Source organism: Oryx dammah, unplaced genomic scaffold (assembly GCF_014754425.2).
Source record: "Oryx dammah isolate SB20612 unplaced genomic scaffold, SCBI_Odam_1.1 HiC_scaffold_23, whole genome shotgun sequence".
Lineage (NCBI taxonomy): Eukaryota > Metazoa > Chordata > Mammalia > Artiodactyla > Bovidae > Oryx > Oryx dammah.
In genome coordinates this window covers 67,206,283-67,228,549 of record NW_024070207.1, presented here as the reverse complement: position 1 = coordinate 67,228,549, position 22,267 = coordinate 67,206,283, and the positions used below count along the sequence as shown (strand labels likewise).

At 38.1% G+C, this 22,267-nt stretch overlaps 1 protein-coding gene across 1 annotated transcript in view; it reads left to right on the top strand.

Moving 5' to 3' along the window:
• The window catches only part of ATP7A (ATPase copper transporting alpha), a 79,386-nt gene that overhangs the window by 37,182 nt on the left and 19,937 nt on the right, over nt 1-22,267 (top strand). The window contains exons 6-13 of the mRNA XM_040265647.1: nt 9,124-9,285; nt 11,114-11,190; nt 11,388-11,613; nt 12,720-12,953; nt 14,221-14,312; nt 16,139-16,266; nt 17,269-17,423; nt 17,630-17,764. Of these exons, the coding sequence (XP_040121581.1) occupies nt 9,124-9,285; nt 11,114-11,190; nt 11,388-11,613; nt 12,720-12,953; nt 14,221-14,312; nt 16,139-16,266; nt 17,269-17,423; nt 17,630-17,764 (1,209 nt within the window). The remainder of the gene's footprint in view (nt 1-9,123; nt 9,286-11,113; nt 11,191-11,387; nt 11,614-12,719; nt 12,954-14,220; nt 14,313-16,138; nt 16,267-17,268; nt 17,424-17,629; nt 17,765-22,267) is intronic.

Sequence of the window (22,267 nt, the reverse complement as noted above, 5' to 3'; positions counted from 1 at the left end):
CTGGACTGGAAGAAACACAAGCTGGAATCAAGATTGCCAGGAGAAATATCAATAACCTCAGATATGCAGATGACACCACCCTTAGGGCAGAAAGTGAAGAGGAGCTAAAAAGCCTCTTGAGGAAAGTGAAAGAGGAGACTGAAAAAGTTGGCTTAAAGTTCAACATTCAGAAAACGAAGATCATGGCATCCGGTCCCATCACTCCATGGGAAATAGATGGAGAAACAGTGGACACAGTGTCAGACTTTATTTTTTGGGGGCTCCAAAATCACTGCAGATGGTGATTGCAGCCATAAAATTAAGACGTTTACTCCTTGGAAGGAAAGTTATGACCAACCTAGATAGCATATACAAAAGCAGAGACATTACTTTGCCGACTAAGGTCCGTCTAGTCAAGGCTATGGTTTTTCCTGTGGTCATGTATGGATGTGAGAGTTGGGCTGTGAAGAAGGCTGAGTGCCGAAGAATTGATGCTTTTGAACTGTGGTGTTGGAGAAGACTCTTGAGAGTCCCTTGGACTGCAAGGAGATCCAACCAGTCCATTCTGAAGGAGATCAGCCCTGGGATTTCCTTGGAAGGAATGATGCTAAGGCTGAAGCTCCAGTACTTTGGCCACCTCATGCGAAAAGTTGATTCATTGGAAAAGACTTTGATGCTGAGAGGGATTGGGAGCAGGAGGAGAAGGGGATGACCGAGGATGAGATGGCTGGATGGCATGACTGACTCAATGGACGTGAGTCTGAGTGAACTCTGGGGGTTGGTGATGGACAGGGAGGCCTGGCGTACTGCGATTCATGGGGTCACAAATAGTCGGACACAACTGAGCGACTGAACTGAACTGAACTGAACTGAACTGAACACATACATATGGAATCTAGAGGGATGGTACCGAAGAATTTATTTGCAGGGCAGCAATGGAGAAACAGACATACAGAACAGACTTATGGACATGGGGAGAGGGGAGGAGAGAGGGTGAGATGTATGGAGAGAGTAACATGGAAACTTACATTCAGTTCAGTTCAGTCGCTCAGTTGCATCCGACTCTTTGCGACCCCATAAATCGCAGCACGTCAGGCCACCCTGTTCATCAACATCTCCTGGAGTTCACTCAGACTCACGTCCATTGAGTCAGTGTTGCCATCCAGCCATCTCATCCTCTGTCGTCCCCTTGTCCTCCTGCCCCCAGTCCCTCCCAGCATCAGAGTCTTTTCCAATGAGTCAACTCTTCACATGAGGTGGCCAAAGTACTGGAGTTTCAGCTTTAGCATCATTCCTTCCAAAGAAATCCCAGGGCTGATCTTCAGAATGGACTGGTTGGATCTCCTTGCAGTCCAAGGGACTCTCAAGAGTCTTCTCCAACACCACAGTTCAAAAGCATCAATTCTTCGGTGCTCAGCCTTCTTCACAGTCCAACTCTCACATCCATTCATGACCACAGGAAAAACCATAGCCTTGACTAGACGGACCTTAGTCGGCAAAGTAATGTCTCTGCTTTTCAATATGCTATCTAGGTTGGTCATAACTTTTCATCCAAGGAGTAAGCGTCTTTTAATTTCATGGCTGCAGTCACCATCTGCAGTGATTTTGGAGCCCCCCAAAAATAGTCTGACACTGTTTCCACAGTTTCTCCATCTATTTCCCATGGAGTGATGGGACCGGATGCCATGATCTTCGTTTTCTGAATGTTGAACTTTAAGCCAACTTTTTCAGTCTCCTCTTTCACTTTCCTCAAGAGGCTTTTTAGCTCCTCTTCACTTTCTGCCCTAAGGGTGGTGTCATCTGCATATCTGAGGTTATTGATATTTCTCCTGGCAATCTTGATTCCAGCTTGTGTTTCTTCCAGTCCAGCGTTTCTCATGATGTACTCTGCATATAAGTTAAATAAGCAGGGTGACAATATACAGCCTTGACATACTCCTTTTCCTATTTGGAACCAGTCTGTTGTTCCATGTCCAGTTCTAACTTGTTGCTTCCTGACCTGCATACAGATTTCTCAAGAGGCAGGGCAGGTGGTCTGGTATTCCCATCTCTTTCAGAATTTTCCACAGTTTATTGTGATCCACACAGTCAAAGGCGTTGGCATAGTCAATAAAGCAGAAATAGATGTTTTTCTGGAACTCTTGGTTTTTCTATGATCCATTGGATGTTGGCAATTTGATCTCTGGTTCCTCTGCCTTTTCTAAAACCAGCTTGAACAACAGGAAGTTCATGGTTCACGTATTGCTGAAGCCTGGCTTGGAGAATTTTGAGCATTACTGTACTAGCGTGTGAGATGAGTGCAATTGTGTGGTACTTTGAGCATTCTTTTGCATTGCCTTTCTTTGGGATTGGAATGAAATCTTACCTTTTCCGGTCCTGTGGCCACTGCTGAGTTTTCCAAATTTGCTGGCATATTGAGTGCAGCACTTTCACAGCATCATCTTTCAGGATTTGAAACAGCTCCACTGGAATTCCATCACCTCCACTAGCTTTGTTCACAGTGATGCTTTCTAAGGCCCACTTGACTTCACTTTCCAAGATGTCTGGCTCTAGATTAGTGATCACATCATCATGATTATCTGGGTCGTGAAGATCTTTTTTGTACAGTTCTTCCATGTATTCTTGCCACCTCTTCTTAATATCTTCTGCTTCTGTTAGGTCCATACCATTTCTGTCGTTTATTGAGCCCATCTTTGCATGAAATGTTCCCTTGGTATCTCTAATTTTCATGAAGAGATCTGTAGTCTTTCCCATTCTGTTGTTTCCTCTATTTCTTTGCATTGATCCTGAAGAAGGCTTTCTTATCTCTTCTTGCTATTCTTCGGAACTCTGCATTCAGATGCTTATATCTTTCCTTTTCTCCTTTGCTTTTTGGCTCTCTTCTTTTCACAGCTATTTGTAAGGCCTCCCCAGACAACCATTTTGCTTTTTTGCATTTCTTTTCCATGGGGATGGTCTTGATCCTTGTCTCCTGTACAGTGTCACAAACCTCATTCCATAGTTCATCAGGCACTCTATCTATCAGATCTAGGCCCTTAAATCTGTTTCTCACTTCCACTGTATAATCATAAGGGATTTGATTTAGGTCATACCTGAAAGGTCTAGCGGTTTTCCCTACTTTCTTCAATTTAAGTCTGAATTTGGTAATAAGTTCATAATCTGAGCCACAGTCTGCTCCTGGTCTTGTTTTTGTTTACTGTACTGTATGTAAAATAGATAGACAATGGGAATTTGCTGTATGTCTCAGGGGACTCAAACAGGGGCTCTGTATCAACCTAGAGGGGTGGGATGGGGAGGGAGATCAGATGGAGTTTCAAGAGGGAGCAGACATATAGGTATATATGTATACCTATGGCTGATTCATGTTGAGGTTTGACAGAAATCAACAAATTCTGTAAACCAGTTGCCTTCAGTTAAAAAATAAATATTTTTTTTTTAAAAGAAAAAAAAGGATCCAAGTCTTTGCTAAATAGCTCTTTGTAAATGTTGAGGCATGCCTTGAACACTCAGCCAAGCAGTTGTCAGTTTTGCCTTAAACTTCAATTCCTGCTTCTACAGAGCCTAAAGGTCAGCCTGAGGTGAGAACTTAGGGCTCTTTCAGTTCTTTTCTAAAGATACACACAGCCCTGAACATGTGCATAGCCCTATGCATGTGCATGGTCTTCTAGATTCCTAGGAATGTGCTGGAACTCTTATGGACATCTTCCTTCCCAGCTTTTTCCCTTTTAGGGTCTTTTGTTAGTCTGTTGTTTTCCCCAGCTGTTATCCATTGGCTCAGGCAGCCATAAGGTTAAATAATTTCCCCTAATTGTTTTGACAAATTCTCCTGGGGAAAAGGCTTTTTGTATGCACTGAGATGGTCGGGGACAGACAGACAGCTTTGCAAGTGGAATATTTCAGAGAACCATCAGACAGGTCAAATAACGGCAGTTCTATGGGAATGAGACTTTGAAGACATGCCAATCCTTTTTTTTCTCTCTGGTGGCTCCCCTGATGCTGTTTTTCACCATGATTGTGGCCTGTTTGTCTTCATAGCTACCACCGAGCTGGAGAGAGGGGATGGGAATAAAGCAAATTGTAATGCCACATAGCTTACTATTTTCCTGTAATTTATCTGATTGTTTTGAATAAATGCTTCCTGTATTGCTGTAAGCTTTTAATTTCCACTTCTTTTTTAATCAGTTTTTTTAAAATTGAGGTGTAGTTGGGTTACAATATTATATTAGTTTCAGGTATATAGAATAGTGATTCAGAATTCTTACAGATTATATTCTGTTTAACGTTATTGTAAAATATTGGCTCTATATCCTGTGCTGTACAATATATCCTTATAGCTTATTTTGTACATAGTAGTTTGTTCCTTTTAATCCCTACCCCTATATTGTCCCTCTTCCCTACTTTCTCCCCATTGATAACCACTAATTTGTTCTCTATGGTTCTGTTCCTGTTCATTATATTCATTTGTTTTATTTTTTAGATTCCACATATACATGATAAAATAGAGTATTCATCTTTCTCTGTATGACTTATTTTACTAAGCATGATATCCTCCAACTCCATTCATGCTGTTGCAAATGGCAAATTTTCATTCTTTTTGTGGTTGAGTAGTATTCCCCTGTGTGTGTGTGTGTGTGTGTGTGTGTATATACACATATACATACATACAACATATTCTTCATCCATTCGTCTATTGATGGAACTTAAGTTGCTTCGATATCTTGGCTATTGTAAATAATGCTGCTATGAACATTGAGATACTTGTATCTTTGTGAACTAGTGTTTTTGCTTTCTTTGTATTTGTACCCAAAAGTGGAATTGCTGGGTCATATGGTAGTTGTATTTTTAGTTTTTGAGGAAGATCCATCTTGTTTTACATAGTGGCTGCAGCAATTTTCATTCCCACCAACTTTCTAACTTTTCTGAAATAGTTGGTACTGACAACTTTTGCAGATTTTCTCATTGCTTTTAGGGAGGGGAGAATTTTCAGAAATCCTTCCTCTGCTATTGATGATGTTCTTTTAGTGGATATTCTTGAATAAATACTTTGTAAGTTGTTACATAATCCTTTTGGTTACTTCTCATAATATTTCAGTGGTTGGGTTTTGAAACTTTTGTCCAGTGATTAAACTTTGCAGTTTAATCATTGCCATTTGGGGCAAGGATTTGCTGAACTCCTTGCACAGTCATTCCAGAAGTCCTGCCCTTCCACTGTAGAGTTTATAACTTTACTCAAGACATAGGACAAAATACATTTTTGGAGAAAGGTAGAACACTTTTGTCATTTATTAACCTTCACTAGAAGTAATACTAAAGGATATATATGAACATACATACATATATATGTACATACATACCTACATACATACATATGCTTTAGCAGGGTGGTCCACTAGAGAAGGAAATGGCAAACCACTTCAGTATTGTTGCCTTGAGAACCCCATGAACAGTATGAAAAGGCAAAATGATAGGAAACAGAAAGATGAATTTCCCAGGCCAGTAGGTGCCCAATATGCTACTGGAGAACAGTAGAGAAATAACTCCAGAAAGAATGAAGAGACAGAGCCAAAGCAAAAATAACACCCTGTTGTGATTGTGACTGGTGATGGAAGTAAATTCCAAGTTGTAAAGAACAATACTGCATAGGAACCTGGAATGTAAGGTCCATGAATCACGGTAAATTGGAAGTGGTCAAACAGGAGATGGCAAGAGTGAACATTGACATTTTAGGAATCAGCGAGCTAAAATGGACTGAAATGGGTTAATATAACTCAGATGGCCATTATATCTACTATTGTGGGCAAGAATCCCTTAGAAGAAATGGAGTAGCCCTCATAGTCAACGAAAGAGAAACGCAGTGAAAGAAAAGAAAGTGAAGTCGCTCAGTCGTGTCTGACTTTTTGTGACCCCATGTACTATAACCTGCCAGGCTCCTCTGTCCCTGGGATTCTGCAGGCAAGAATACTGGAGTGGGTTGCCATTTCCTTCTCCAGGGGATCTTCCTGACCCAGGGATTGAATCCGGGTCTTCTGCATTGCAGGAAGATACTTTACCCTCTGTGCCACCAGGGAAATGCAGTACTTGTATGCAATCTCAAAAACGATAGAATGAACTCTGTTCATTACTAAGGCAAACCATTCAATATCACAGTAATCCAAGTCTATGCCCCAACCACTAATGCTGAAGAAGCTGAAGTTGAACAGTTCTGTGATGAGCTACAAGACTTTGTAGAACTAACACCAAAAACAGATGTCTCCTTTTCATTATAGGGGACTGGAATGCAAAAGTAGGAAGTCAAGAGATACCTTGGAGTAGCAGGAAAATTTGGCCTTTGAGTACAAAATGCAGCAGGGCAAAGGCTAATAGAATTTTGCCAAGAAAACGCACTGGTCATAGCAAGCACCATCTTCCAACAACACAAGAGAAGACTCTGCACATGGACATCACCAGATGGTCAATACCAAAATCAGATTGATTATAATCTTGGCAGAAAGATGGAGAAGCTCTATGCAGTCACCGAAAACAAGACTGGGAGCAGACTGTGGCTCAGATCATATCTCCTTATTGCCAAATTCAGATTTAAATTGAAGAAAGTAGGGAAAACCACTAGACCATTCAGGTATGACCTAAATCAAATCCCTTACAGTGGAAGTGACAAACAGATTCAAGGAATTAGATCTGATAGATAGAGTGCCTGAAGAACTATGGACGGAGGTTTGTAACATTGTAGAGGAGACAGGGATCAAGACCATCTCCAGGAAAAAGAAATGCAAAAAAGGAAAAATGGCTGTCTGAGGAGGCCTTACAAATAGCTGTGAAAAGAAAAGTGAAAGGCAAAGGAAAGATATATCCATTTGAATGCAGAGTTCCAAAGAATAGAAGGGAGAGAGAAAAAAGCCTTCCTCAGCAATGAATGCAAAGAAATAGAGGAAACCAATAGAACTGGAAAGACTAGAGATCTCTTCAAGAAAATCAGAGATACCAAGGGAATATTTCATGCAAAGGAGGGCACAATAAAGGATAGAAATGGTATAGACCTAACAGAAGCAGAAGATATTAAGAAGAGGTGGTGAGAATACACAGAAGAACTATACAAAAAAGATCTTCATGACCCAGATATTCATGATGGTGTGATCACTCACCTAGAGCCAGACATCCTGGAATGTGAAGTCAAGTGGGACTTAGGAAGCATCACTATGAACAAAGCTAGTAGAGGTGATGGAATTCCAGTTGAGCTATTTCAAATCCTGAAATACGATGCTGTGCAAGTGCTGCACTCAATATGCCAGCAAATTTGGAAAACTCAGCAGTGGCCACAGGACTGGAAAAGGTCAGTTTTCATTCCAATCCCAGAAAAAGGCAATGCCAAAGAATGCTCAAGCTACCGCACAACTGCACTCATCTCACATGTTAGCAAAGTAATGCTCCAAATTCTCAGTATGTGAGATAGTATGTGAACCCTGAACTTCCAGATGTTCAAGCTGGATTTAGAACACACAGAGCAACCAGAGATCAAATTGCCAACATTAGTTGGATCATTGAAAAACCAAGAGAATTACAGAAAAACATCTGCTTCATTGACTACACTAGAGCCTTTGACTTTGTGGATCACAACGAACTGTGGAAAATTCTTAAAGAGATGGGAGTACCAGACCACCTGGCCTGCCTCTTGAGAAACTTATATGCAGGTCAAGAAGCAACAGTTAGAACTGGACATGGAACAACAGACTGGTTCCAAATAGGAAAAGGATTACGTCAAGGCTGTATATTGTCACCCTGCTTATTTAACTTATATGCAGAGTACATCATCAGAAATGCTGGGCTGGATGAAGCATAAGCTGGAATCAAAATTGCTGGGGGAAATATCAGTAACCTCAGATATGCAGATCACACCACCCTTATGGCAGAAAGTGAAGAACTAAAGAGCCTCTTGATGAAAGTGAAAGAGTGGAGTGAAAATGTTGGTTTAATACTCAACATTCAGAGAACTAAGGTCATGGCATCTGGTCCCATCACTTCAGGACAAATAGATGGGGAAACAATGAAAATAGTGAGAGACTTTATTTTCTTGGGCTCCAAAATCACTGCAGATAGTGACTGCACCCATGAAATTAAGACACTTGCTCCTTGGAAGAAAAGCTATGACCAACCTAGACAGCATATTAAAAAGTAGAGACATTTGCCAACAAAGAAAGCTGAGTGCCAAAGAATTGATGCTTTTGAACTGTGGTGTTGGTAAAGACTCTTGAGAGTCCCTTGGATTGCAGGGAGATCCAACCAGTCCATCCAGAGGAAGTCAGTTCTGAATATTCATTGAAAGGAGTGATGCTGAAGCTGAAACTCCGATTATTTGGCTACTTGATGGGAAGAACTGACTCATTTGAAGATACCCTGATGCTGGGAAAGATTGAAGGCAGGAGGAGAAGGGGATAATAGAGGATGAGATGGTTGGATGGCATCACCAACTCGATGGACATGAGTTTGAATAAGCTCCCAGAAATGGTGATGGACAGGGAAGCCTGGCGTGCTGCAGTCCATGGGGTCTCAAACAGTTGGTTATGAATGAGTCACTGAATTGAGCTGAACTGAGCAGGGTGAGAAAAATTTAGAGGGAAACAAGGCACTGAATACAAGAAACAGTGATAGTTGTCAAATCCTCTATCAGTGAGTGTAACAGGAAGAGGGAGACTTTTAATGAGATCCTCTTCTGTTTAACCTGTTGCTAGCTAAGTCATTTCAGTTATGTCTGACTCTCTGTGACCCCATGGACTGTAGCCCACCCGGTTCCTCTGTCCATGGGATTCTCCAGGCCAGAATACTGGAGTAAGGTGCCATTTCCTTTTCCAGGGGATCTTCTCAACCCAGGGATGAAACCTGCATCTTTTTCATCTTCTGCATTGGCAGCCAGGTTCTTTTACCACTAGCGCCACCTGGGAAGCCCTTAACTTTTGTAGCTGGGACCATATCTTTGTTCAATGTGATATAAAAACAGTGATCTAATGGTCGTATCTAAAGCATATTAATAGTGCAGATAAGATTTTTTGTGTTAATACCATGTTATAGGATTTCTTTCAGTTTAAAGTAATAACACGTTTCATGGAGGGAAATAAGTGCATTTCTGAATAACAAAGCCTTTGTCTTTAACAGGTGAGAGGAATGACATGTGCCTCCTGTGTCCATAAAATAGAGTCTACCCTCACAAAACACAGAGGGATCTTCTACTGCTCTGTGGCCCTGGCAACCAACAAAGCACATATTAAATATGATCCAGAAATTATTGGTCCCAGAGATATTATTCATACAATTGAAGTAAGTTCAAGACTTTACATTTCCATGTTCTTACCTATCCAGTCAGCACTCCCTCAGATCACTTCTGGTTTATATCAGAAAGAAATGATGAAAAAAATCTGATTCCTTTGTTTATAGGTAATAATTGTCTCAAAATTTAATAAGCATGTGTTACCGTTTTATTTTTTATTTTTTGGACTTTGTCAGGAGGAATTAGCTAAAGGCACATTGATAGTATTAATCAGGATGGGACTTGAAGTAGAACTTCAGGTCATTTAAAATGTTTAGAAAATATAAGTAAAGGATAATTTCTTTTGAGTAAAATTCATATTAATCATTACAAAAGCGAAACATCCTGCTAGATGCTATATTGTTTGTTAGGTCAAAGCTTTAACTTATACCTTAGTTAAAGTAAGAAATACAAAAGACCAAACCTTTTTCATTGTGACAAATTCATCCCGTATTCTTCAGTAACTCGTAAATGGCAGTACTTATGAAGTATAGCGTGTATTGTTTCAATGTGGTGTAGCATTGTTGTTCTAATGACCTAAAAAGCATATTAATCATTTAGATAAGATTCTGTTAATGTAGACAGTAGTACCATTAACATATTTGTGAAACTAGCATTTTCGAGTATCTTCTATGTGCCAGTTACGCAAATTGCAAAGCTTCAGCTCTTGATTTAATTCTCACAACAGTACTGTCGTCTTCATTTTGTAGGTGAGGAAACTCAGGTTATGAGATGTTAAGTTACTTCCCCAAAGTCACATAAGCTAGTAAGTGTCATGCCAGGGATTTGAGCCTAATCTTCCTGACTCCAGTGTTCATGCTTGCTCTTTTCTCTGTGCTACACTGTCAAAAAATATAAGAAGGCAGCATTTTCCCTAGCAGCTGAAAATATAGTGTATGTTACTATGTTCATATGAAACTTATGTAGGTATAATTTTCTTTCAGTACTTTATTTTATTGAGGAAAAGTTTCATTCTTGTTATTTATTTCTGCTAGAACTGCTAGAACTGCTAGAATAAAGACTACATATGCAAAGCCTTGAATAATATGTTTAGCATGGTGCTAACTTTTATGGACTATCATTCAGTTTTCTGTGCTCTTGGGGATGTATGGATGGATAGATAGATGTCAAAACTAAGAGTAAAAATAAACTGATTAAATGGCAACCCACTCCAGTATTCTTGCCTGGAAAATTCCACGAACAGAGAAGCCTGGTAGGCTACAGTCCATGGAGTCACAAAGAGTTGGTCACGACTGAGCAACTTCACTTTCACTTTCTACAATATACATCAGTACTAGTAGATGCTTGTCCAAGTGTAAGATTTATGATTTTACTGCTGAGTTCTGTCATTATTAGATCATCATACAGTTTGTCAGCTTAACAAAGCAATAGATTTCTGCTTTTTTTTTTCCAAAATTATTTATTAGAGGCTTTAGTTTACTTTTTGATAGAAGAACCTCTACTGAGGACAACTACGCTTGAATTAAATCAATAATTTGGAAATAGTAGGGTAGATATTAACTAGAATTGAGGAAACATTTATTTCTTTGATGAAAGACTAGAAACAAAGATAATTAAGAGAAGGAATGGAGAAGGAAATGGCAACCCACTCCAGTACTCTGGCCTGGAGAATTCCATGGACAGAGGAGCCTGGTGGCTACAGTCTGAGGCATCAAAACAGTCAGATACGACTGGGCATGCAAGAGAAGGAAGCACCTTTATATTCCCCATAGTGATTTGCACTTGAATTATTCTTAATGACAATGCCACAGCTTAAAATTTCTGTACATAATGTTTATAAATTCAGAGAAATAATTGTTTTCTCATGAATTTCCTTAGAGCTTGGGTTTTGAAGCTTCTTTGGTCAAGAAGGACCGGTCAGCAAGCCACCTAGACCATAAACGAGAAATAAGACAGTAAGTACTTTTGGAGTGTCAATAAAAATCAGATTTTGATTTATGTTACAAATTTAACATACTGTTAGCATGTCAGTTATTTTTTCAATAGCATCCTTACACTGGGTGGGAATTGGTCACAAGTTATGTTTTGCTATGGTACACAGAATCTTTAACCATTAGATGTTTACTCAAATGATCTTTCTTTTCTATATTAGATGGCGACGGGCCTTTCTTGTGAGCCTGTTTTTCTGTATACCTGTAATGGGACTGATGATATATATGATGGTTATGGACCACCATCTTGCAAGTCTTCACCATAGTCAGAACATGAGCCAAGAAGAAATGATCAGTATTCATTCTTCTATGTTCCTGGAGCGCCAGATCCTGCCAGGATTGTCCATTATGAATTTGCTATCTTTTTTATTGTGTGTTCCTGTACAGGCAAGTGAAATGTTAGCAAGTATATTTGTTAATAATGAAAACTAGTCAAAACTAGTAGGTGAGGCTATTTTCAATTGTATGACAAATACTGGTCAGAAGTATGATCATTTTATGCTGGATGCTTTACAAAAATAATTTTAAACTGAGGATTAAAGTAGATAATGAATTTCATTTTAATCCCTAAAGGATATTGTTTAATGACAGAGCAGATAATAAGAGTTCAGTTTGTATTTAGATATGAATTTGGCATTCATATCTGCCACTCTGTACAACTTCATATTTACAGTTATTATAATAATAAAATGTTATTTCTTTATATTTTCATTAAAATTATTTTATATGATATATTTTATTTTAGCATATTTATTATTTATTTATTCTATTAAATAATCATAACAGTGATATTATTTTTATTATTTTTCCATGGCACTTAAGTTCATTATTCTTGATATGTTTTCAACTCTTCTTTTCAGATAAATTTTTCCTTTGGAACACTTCTAATAGATTTATTCCTTTTTCTGATCCTCATAAAAAACAATAATGATTTTTAAAACATCCTAGTATGTTTCTCTAACTAATGAAAAATAAGTTTTCAGTTATGCATTCTAATGAAAACAGTGGACAAAGCCAGTAGCTTGTGATGTACCATTCAGGTTGAATTTTGAAAAGAAGGCGAGTTTTATATAAAAAAATCATTGTCAAAGAATGTAATTCTTTCCCTAGTTCTTGTTTTTGCTAGCTTCAAAAGAAAAATCCAAGAATCATTTGACTTTCTTTATATTATGGAATATTCATTAAATCATTGAGGATGGCTGCCAAGGGCTTTACAGCAATTTGAATCCCTACACACATGTATCTGCTAAACTACAAACACTTTTGTTTCAGCTTTAAAAAAGCTCTAGGGGAATTTCTCCATGGCCTGGGTTCTGTCCCTGATGGAGGAACTAAGCCACGTGGTGTGGCTAAAAAAAAATTCTCCTTAGTTGTTTATGGATTAGATAAAAGCCGAAGGAAGTTAACATTGATAGTTTATCTTAGTTATTGAGGTATAAATGTGAATGTCAGCTTTTTTAAGAAAAGCACTGATCACTGTTTCTGTATTACAGTTTTTTGGAGGCTGGCACTTCTATATTCAGGCCTACAAAGCACTGAAGCATAAAACTGCAAATATGGATGTATTGATTGTGCTGGCAACAACCATTGCATTTGCTTACTCTTTGGTTATTCTTCTGGTTGCAATGTATGAGAGAGCCAAAGTGAACCCTGTTACTTTCTTTGACACACCTCCTATGCTGTTTGTGTTTATTGCACTAGGCCGGTGGCTGGAACATGTAGCAAAGGTAAAGTAAAAAAGGGTGACATTGGTTAAAAATCTTGGGTAGATAAATGACTATAATATTTTCTAGACCAATTATTGGAAATATACATTGATTTATGTTGTTAACCATGTACTAAAAGAAATATTCTTATTTTAGCAGTATTTTTGGTTAAGTATGCCTTTGGAGGGCTTCCTGGTGGGTCAGTGGTAAAGAATCTGCCTGCCAGTGGTTTGATCCCTGGGTCAGGAAGATCCCCTGCATAAGGCACCGCAACCTACTCCAGTATTCTTGCCTGGGAAATGCCATGGACAGAAGAGCCTGATGGGCTATAGTCCAAAGGGTTGAAAGAGTTGGACATGACTGAGCAAACCAAACAGCAGCACAACACAAGCACATTTTACTTATGTCACATTATTAATGGAAAAATTGATGTGACCACAAGATATAAAATAACGATGGAAAAAAATTCACCCACAGTCCCATGTTATAATGGAAATAACTTTCCAATCCTATTCCATATTCTTTTATATTTTACAGAGTGGCAAATACGGTATATATACCACTTTGTACCCTTAACATTTTAAGGTTTTTCCCCTATTTTTGCAGTCTAGATAATTATTCAGTATTTCTAAATAATACTCTCTCAAGTCATTGTGCTATAATTTACTAAACCATTCTGCTTTTGTTCTAAGTTAGATTGTTTCCAGTGTTTAATTTTAGATAATCTTGCATTAAACATATTCATGTTTAATAGTTATTTCTGTTGAATTAATATCTTAGGATAAATTACAAAAGATATGATTAAAGGACATAAATATTCTATCGCTCATGCTATTAATCTTAACAATTTTTGCCATCAAGAGTATGTAAGTAGTTTTACTACAACTTCATCAGCACCGATTCCTATCTAAATTTTTGCCAAGTTACTAGGTATTAAATGGTATCATAGAGTTGCTCTAGTTTTCATTTCTTCTGTTAGTATCAGTAATAAACATTATTCTACACATCAGGTATTATATTTCTTCTTAAATGAATTGCTTATTTATGTCCTTTGCCTTTGTACCTATTGGGTTCTGATGTTTTTCTTATTATACATTATTTTTTATGAATTATGCCTAATAATATATTTTATATCTTGTGTACTTTTTATTTTCAAAGTCAGACATCTGATATGAACTAATTAACATTCCTAAAGTGGTCTCTTAGGTAAATGTTAAAGATTATATCTTTATTTTACATAAGACTTTTTCTTCCTTGGCATTGTTTACATGTGTGTTTTAATTTATAGGGCAAAACATCAGAGGCTCTTGCCAAACTAATTTCACTACAAGCTACAGAAGCAACTATTGTAACTCTTGACTCTGATAATATCCTCTTGAGGTATTTATCTTCATTATTCCTCTTCTTCTTTACCTTTTAGGAAAGATATTGAATATACACAGAAGTAGAGAGAAGGGTGGGGCTTCACTGGTGGCTCAGTGGTAAAGAATCTGCCTGCAATGAAGGAGACATGGGTTCTATCCCTGAGTTGGGAAGGTCTGCTGGAGTAGGAAATGGCAACCCACTCCACTATTCTTGCCTGGAAAATTCCATGGACAGAGGAGCCTGGTGGGTTACAGTCCATGGGGTCGCAAAGAGTTGAATATGACTTGGTGACTGAGCATACACCAGAGAGAAGGGTATAATAAACCCACATAATCTTTCTCCAAGATTTAACAATTATTCACATTTTGCCACACTTTACTTCATCTGTATGATCTATCTTTCTTTTGTTGTAGTAGAATTTTAAAGTAAATCCCAGTCATATGGTTATACTGCCAATATTCCTATTGTATCTTTAAAAAAAGACATATTCTTATATAATTATAATACCATATTGCATCTAAGAAAATGAACAATAATTCTTTAATATGGTCTAATACACAGTCCTTATTAACATTTCTCCTATTGTCTCCAAAATGTTTTGAGTTTCTTTGTTTAAAATGGAATTCAAAGTCCATGTGTTATTGCATTTGACTAACATGTATTTTTTTAAATTTTTACTTGAGTTATAGTTGATGTATGATATTATGTGTTGCAAGTATATAGTATAGTGATTCACAGTTTAAAAGGTTGTATACCCCATTTGTAGTTACTATAAAATACTGGCTATATTTTCCATATTGAACAATATATACTTGTAGGTTTTTTTGTACCTAATGGTTGGTACCTCTTAATCCCTTACCAGTGTTGCTCTTCACCCTTCCCTCTCCCCACTGATAACCCCTAGTTTGTTCTCTGTATCCGTGAATCTGATTCTTTTTTATTATATTCACTAGTTTGTTGTATTTTTTAGATTCTACATATATAATAAGTGATGTCATACAGCGTAAGAACTTGTGGTGCAGTGGTAAAGATCACAGGGAGTTGGGTACAACTGAGTGAATAAGCACAGTACAGCCAGTACAGGAGATGTGAGTTTGATCCTTAGGTCAGGAAGATCTGCTGGAGAAGAAAATGGCTACCTACTCCAGTGTTCTTATCCAGAGAATCCCATGGACAGAGGAGCCTGGCAAACTACAGGCCATGGGGTCACAAAGAATCAAACACAACTGAACACATACACACACGCACACACATCATACAGTTTGTCTTTCTCCTGACATGTTTGTTTTAATCTAGAACAACTCCTCTCCAGTTCTCCCTCCCTCATTTCTTGTTGCTCCTCCCTCTTTCCATACGTTTAACTTGTTAAAGAAACATCTGTCAGTTTTCCCTGAAAATATCCCATAGTCCGTTTGTCTCTGTTTCCTTCTGGAATCATTTAACTTGTTCTATAACTCCTATATTACCTGTAAACTGAAAGTTAGAGCTAAAGACTTGATTATATTTCATTCTTTTGTATTTCTCATTTCTGTCCTTATAAAATCGTGTAAATAAGTGGTTTTGTTAAATAAAACCTATTACTTTATTTCTAAAGCTTTCATGTATTTGTTCAATGACTATTCAACAAATATTTACAGTGCTACTTTGTGCAGGTACTAAGCTATTCCCCAACAATGAAAAGGAAAGACTGACATTGTAGTTCCTAATTCAAGTGTTGGTTCTAACTTCCATTGGTAGCAGTTAATGGGGCCATAAGCGTGATGTGAACCATAAAACTTGCATGGAAAGATCAGAGGGAGAAGCAGATTTTCATAGTAACTTTTGTTTTAACTCATATGTAGTGAAGAGCAAGTGGATGTGGAACTTGTACAACGTGGAGACATTATTAAAGTGGTTCCAGGAGGCAAGTTTCCAGTGGATGGGCGTGTTATTGAAGGACATTCTATGGTAGATGAGTCCCTCATCACAGGTATGATCTTTCAGAGTATCATGACATGAAGGTGAAGTGAATCCAAAGTATTAATTAAAAATCACATGAAAGGTGAAGAGCTTTTTATAAAAACTGTGGACTGAATAAATAATAAGCATAGAGGATATGAGTTATTTTTAAAACCTTATTAAATCAATTTCTGCAGATTTACTTTGTGATTTTCCTTATGCTATGAAGGCTCTTTTTCACTGAGGATTGTTAATTACTAGAATGTATAACCAGAAGAAGTTGTCATATTCCTGCTGGAGAGCCCAATACACTTTGACAAATTTTCCTGAGTTCCTGCCCTAACGACCCATCTAGTCTTAGCTGGGATAGGACTCCATGTTTTCAACATCAGGGTCAGCTCTAAAAAGAATGGACCTGGAGTAGTTTTAGAGATCTTAGATAACTAAGGCCAATCTAAAGCAGAACCAAACTAATACCTTTCCTACCTCAATCCTTATCATAGTACCAGAAGAGGCTCAGCTTATGAACAGCATGTGAAAATAATTTAGGATTCTTCATTTCTCAGTAGGGGTGCTATCGCTTATTTGGATGGGATAGTTCTTAGTTCTGTCTGACTATCCTGTACATTATGGTACATTTAGTATCCCTGATCCTGACCCACTGAGTTGGAGTAGCAATACCCTGTGCCCCATCCGTAGTTACTACAGACAAGAACTCTCTTACATTTATAAATGCTCCTTGGGAACAGGTTGAGAACCAATGATCTAAGACTAGTGTGGAGTTCCAAAAGTACCTACCAAAAGAGTTAGCACATTAGGTTTTTCCAGTTTAAGATATATATATCCCTGGGGTTTGGCCCAGAACTGGCATAAGGAAAAAGTCAGGCAATTTTCACCTAGGTGTTTGTCCAGATTCTGTTGCATGAAGGAAGTATCTCCTTTCTAGATGATTTTTTGATAATTAACAAATAATGGTGTATTTCAAGATAGTATTTACTTATGCTCCCTAAATCTATCTTTTTTCCTTCCATAGGAGAGGCAATGCCTGTGGCAAAGAAATCTGGAAGCACAGTGATTGCTGGTTCCATTAACCAGAATGGGTCACTCCTTATCCGTGCAACCCATGTTGGAGCAGACACAACCCTTTCTCAAATTGTCAAACTTGTAGAGGAGGCACAAACATCAAAGGTAACTTAACTCCCTAGAAACAGAAAGTATTTTCATTAAAGCCCACTCAGTATAAATCTTGGTCTAGTTTTGATAGGTTCCTTTGTTTAATTCCAGTTGTATTAATATGGAGTTTATTAAAATATTTCTGCTCAATACTACTGTATTCATTATCAAAACAAGAGACTTGCACATACATATCATTATTATTATTTTTTTAATTGTAGGCTCCTATCCAGCAGTTTGCAGACAAACTCAGTGGCTACTTTGTTCCTTTTATTGTTATTATTTCCATTGCTACCCTTTTGGTTTGGATTATAATTGGATTTCTGAATTTTGAACTTGTGGAAACCTACTTTCCCGTGAGTGACTTATAAACATCTCTTTATCATATATAAAACAGTTTATGAATCTTTTGCATAAGTAATTAATTTGAAAATAACTTTAATAATTACTGGTATCTTTAACAGACTGGAGTGAAAAGCTGATAAGAATAACATTTGCATTTCTGTAGACATAAAAGATTTCCTTTTGGAAAGCTTTTTTTCATTATAACTTGTTATTTTCCCAAAGCAAGTACAGGCATACCTTGTTTTAGTACATTTTGCTTTATTGCGCTTTGCAGATATTGTGTTTTTTACAAATTGAACGTTTGTGTCAGCCCTGTGTCAAGTCTATTGATGGCATTTTTACAACAGCATTACTTTTTAAATAAGGTATATACATATTTCTTTGGCCTTTTGGGGGCTTCCCTGGTAGTTCAGTTGGTAAAGAAACTGCCTGCAGTGCAGGAGACCCGGGTTCAATCCCTGGGTCAGGAAGATCCCTTGGAGAAGAAAATGGCAACCCGCTCCAGTATTCTTGCCTGGAAAATCCTATAGACACAGGAGCCTGGTGGGCTTCAGTCTATGGGGTCGCAAGAGTCGGATACAACTTAGTGACTAAATCAACACCAAACGTATTTCTTTAGAGATAATGATATTTCATACTTAATAGACTACAGTATAGTGTACAATATGGGCTTCCCTGATGGCTCAGTTGGTAAAGAATCTGCCTGAAATGCAGGAGACCTGGGTTTGATCCCCGGGTAAGGAAGATCCCCTGGAGAAGGGAATGGCAACCCACTACAGTATTATTGCCTGGAGAATCCCATGGACAGAAGAGCCTGGTGAGCTACTGTCATGGGGTCGCAGAATCAGACATGACTGAGAGGCTAACACACACAGTGTATAGTATAGTATAAACATAACTTTTACCTTCTTTGGAAATTCAAAAGTTCTTGTGACTCACTTTATTTTGGTGGTCTGAAACTGAACCCACAGTATCTCTGAGGTATGCCTATAATGAGGTTATTGATATCATTATCAGTAACCTCAGATAGGCAGATGACACCACCCTTATGGCAGAAAGCAAAGAAGAACTAAAGAGCCTTTTAATGAAAGTGAAGGAGGAGAGTGGAAAAAGCTGGCTTAAAACTCAACATTCAGGAATTGAGCTGCAGGAGTTGCTTATATATTTTTGAGATTAGTTGTTTGTCAGTTGCTTCATTTGCTATTATTTTCTCCCATTCGGAAGGTTGTCTTTTCACTTTGCTTATGTTTTCCTTTGTTGTGCAGAAGCTTTTAATTTTAATTAGATCCCATTTGTTTATAGATGGAGAAATATACCATGCTCATGGATTGGAAGAATCAATATAGTGAAAATGAGTATATTACCCAAAGCAATCTACAAATTCAATGCAATCCCTATCAAGATACCGGCGATATTTTTCACAGAACTAGAACAAATAATTTCAAGATTTGTATGGAAATACAAAAAACCACGAATAGCCAAAGCAATCTTGAGAAAGAAGGATGGAACTGGAGGAATCAATTTGCCTGACTTCAGGCTCTACTACAAAGCCACAGTCATCAAGACAGTATGGTATTGGCACAAAGACAGACATATAGATCAATGGAACAAAATAGAAAGCCCAGAGATAAATCCACACACATATGGACACCTTATCTTTGACAAAGGAGGCAAGAATATACAATGGAGTAAAGACAATCTCTTTAACAAGTGGTGCTGGGAAAACTGGTCAACCACTTGTAAAAGAATGAAGCTAGATCACTTTCTAACACCGCACACAAAGATAAACTCAAAATGGATTAAAGATCTAAATGTAAGACCAGAAACTATAAAACTCTTAGAGGAGAACATAGGCAAAACACTCTCTGACATAAACCACAGCAGGATCCTCTATGATCCACCTCCCAGAATTCTGGAAATAAAAGCAAAAATAAACAAATGGGATCTAATTAAAATTAAAAGCTTCTGCACAACAAAGGAAAACATAAGCAAAGTGAAAAGACAGCCTTCCGAATGGGAGAAAATAATAGCAAATGAAGCAACTGACAAACAACTAATCTCAAAAATATACAAGCAACTCCTGCAGCTCAATTCCAGAAAAATAAACGACCCAATAAAAAAATGGGCCAAAGAACTAAATAGACATTTCTCCAAAGAAGACATACAGATGGCCAACAAACACATGAAAAGATGCTCAACATCACTCATTATTAGAGAAATGCAAATCAAAACCACAATGAGGTACCACTTCACACCAGTCAGAATGTCTGCGATCCAAAAATCTGCAAGCAATAAATGCTGGAGAGGGTGTGGAGAGAAGGGAACCCTCCTACACTGTTGGTGGGAGTGCAAACTAGTACAGCCACTATGGAGAACAGTGTGGAGATTCCTTAAAAAATTGCAAATAGAAATGCCTTATGACCCAGCAATCCCACTGTTGGGCATACACACAGAGGAAACCAGAATTGAAAGAAACACATGTACCCCAATGTTCATCGCAGCACTGTTTATAATAGCCAGGACATGGAAACAACCTAGATGTCCATCAGTAGATGAATGGATAAGAAAGCTGTGGTACATATACACAATGGAGTATTACTCAGCCATTAAAAAGAATACATTTGAATCAGTTCTGATGAGATGGATGAAACTGGAGCCGATTATACAGAGTGAAGTGAGCCAGAAAGAAAAACACCAATACAGTATACTAACACATATATATGGAATTTAGGAAGATGGCAATGATGACCCTGTATGCAGGACAGCAAAAGAGACACAGATGTGTATAGCGGACTTTTGGACTCAGAGGGAGAGGGAGAGGGTGTGATGATTTGGGAGAATGGCATTGAAACATGTATAATAACATGTAAGAATCGAAATACCAGTCTATGTCTGATGCAGGATATGACACGCTTGGGGCTGACGCGCGGGGATGACCCAGAGAGATGTTGTGGGGAGGGGGGTGGGAGGGGGGTTCATGTTTGGGAATGCATGTACACATGTGGTGGATTCATGTCAATCTATGCCAAAACCAATACAGAATTGTAAAGTAAAAATTAAAAATAAATAAATAAATTAAAAAAAAAAAAAAAAAAAAAAAAAAAACTCAACATTCAAAAAGTGAAGATCATGGCGTCTGGTCCCATTACTTCATGGCAAATAGATGGGGAAACAGTGGAAACAGTGACAGACTGTCTTTTCTTGGGCTCTAGAATCACTGCAGATGGTGATCGCACCTAAGAAATTAAGACATTTGCACCTTGGAAGAAAAGCTACAACCAACCTAGGCAGCATATTACAAAGCAGAGACATTACTTTGCCGACAAAGGTCCATCTAATCAAACTGTGGTTTTTCCAGTAGTCATGTATGGATGTGAGAGTTGGACCATAAAGAAAGCTGAGTGCTAAAGAACTGGTGCTTTTGAACTGTAGTGTTGGTGAAGACTCTTGAGAGTCTCTTGGACTGCTAGGAGATCCAATCAGTCCATCCTAAAGGAAATCAGTCCTGAATATTCATTGGAAGGACTGATGCTGAAGCTGAAGCTCCTGATGCTGAAGCTGAAGCTCCAATACTTTGGCCGCCTGATGTGAAGAACCGACTCATTAGAAAAGACCCAATTGCTGGAAAAGATTGAAGGCAGGAGGAGAAGGGGACGGCAGAGGATGAGATGGTTGGATGGCATCACCAACTCAATGGACATGAGTTTGAGCAAGCTCCGGGAGATGATGATGGACAGGGAAGCCTGGCGTGCTGCAATCCATGGGGTTGTAAAGTGTCGGACATAACTGAGTGACTGAACTCAATCGATGCCTATACTGACCTTTCACATTTTATACACAGTCTCAATCCTAGCATGATTTTGCTTTCACAAAGGACTATGGATATATTGAGGAAAACCTTGAAATCTCAGCTCTGTCACAATCAGTGTGATCTGAGGTCAATTTAATTTCTCTTCGAGCTTCAGTTTTCTCAAGTGAGATTTTAATAGTACTCATCCAACATAACTTGCAGTTGTCATAAAAGTTAAATGATATATTAGAAACTCTTTGTAATTTATTGAACTCTTTATAAATATAACGTAATATTCAGTTCAGTTCAGTCGCTCAGTTCTGTCCGACTCTTTGTGACCCCATGAATCACAGCACGCCAGGCCTCCCTGTCCATCACCAACTCCCAGAGTTCACTCAAACTCATATCCATCGAGTCGATGATGCCATCCAGCCATCTCATCCTCTCTTGTCCCCTTCTCCTCCTGCCCCCAGTCCCAATATTAAGGTAATATTAATGTCTGCTTCTCTCAAAGTCTATGATAGTCTCTATGGTATGGTATTTAAAGTGGTATAGTAAACCTGGACTGTGCCTCATGTTAGAGATATAACCTTTAATTCACTTAACTTCTCTTATCTTCAGTTTTGTCATCTGTAACATAGTGATAATAATACCTAAATTTCAGGATTGGAATTAGTGTATACATTTAAGACATATATGAAAGCATAAGCTTAGATGTCTATGA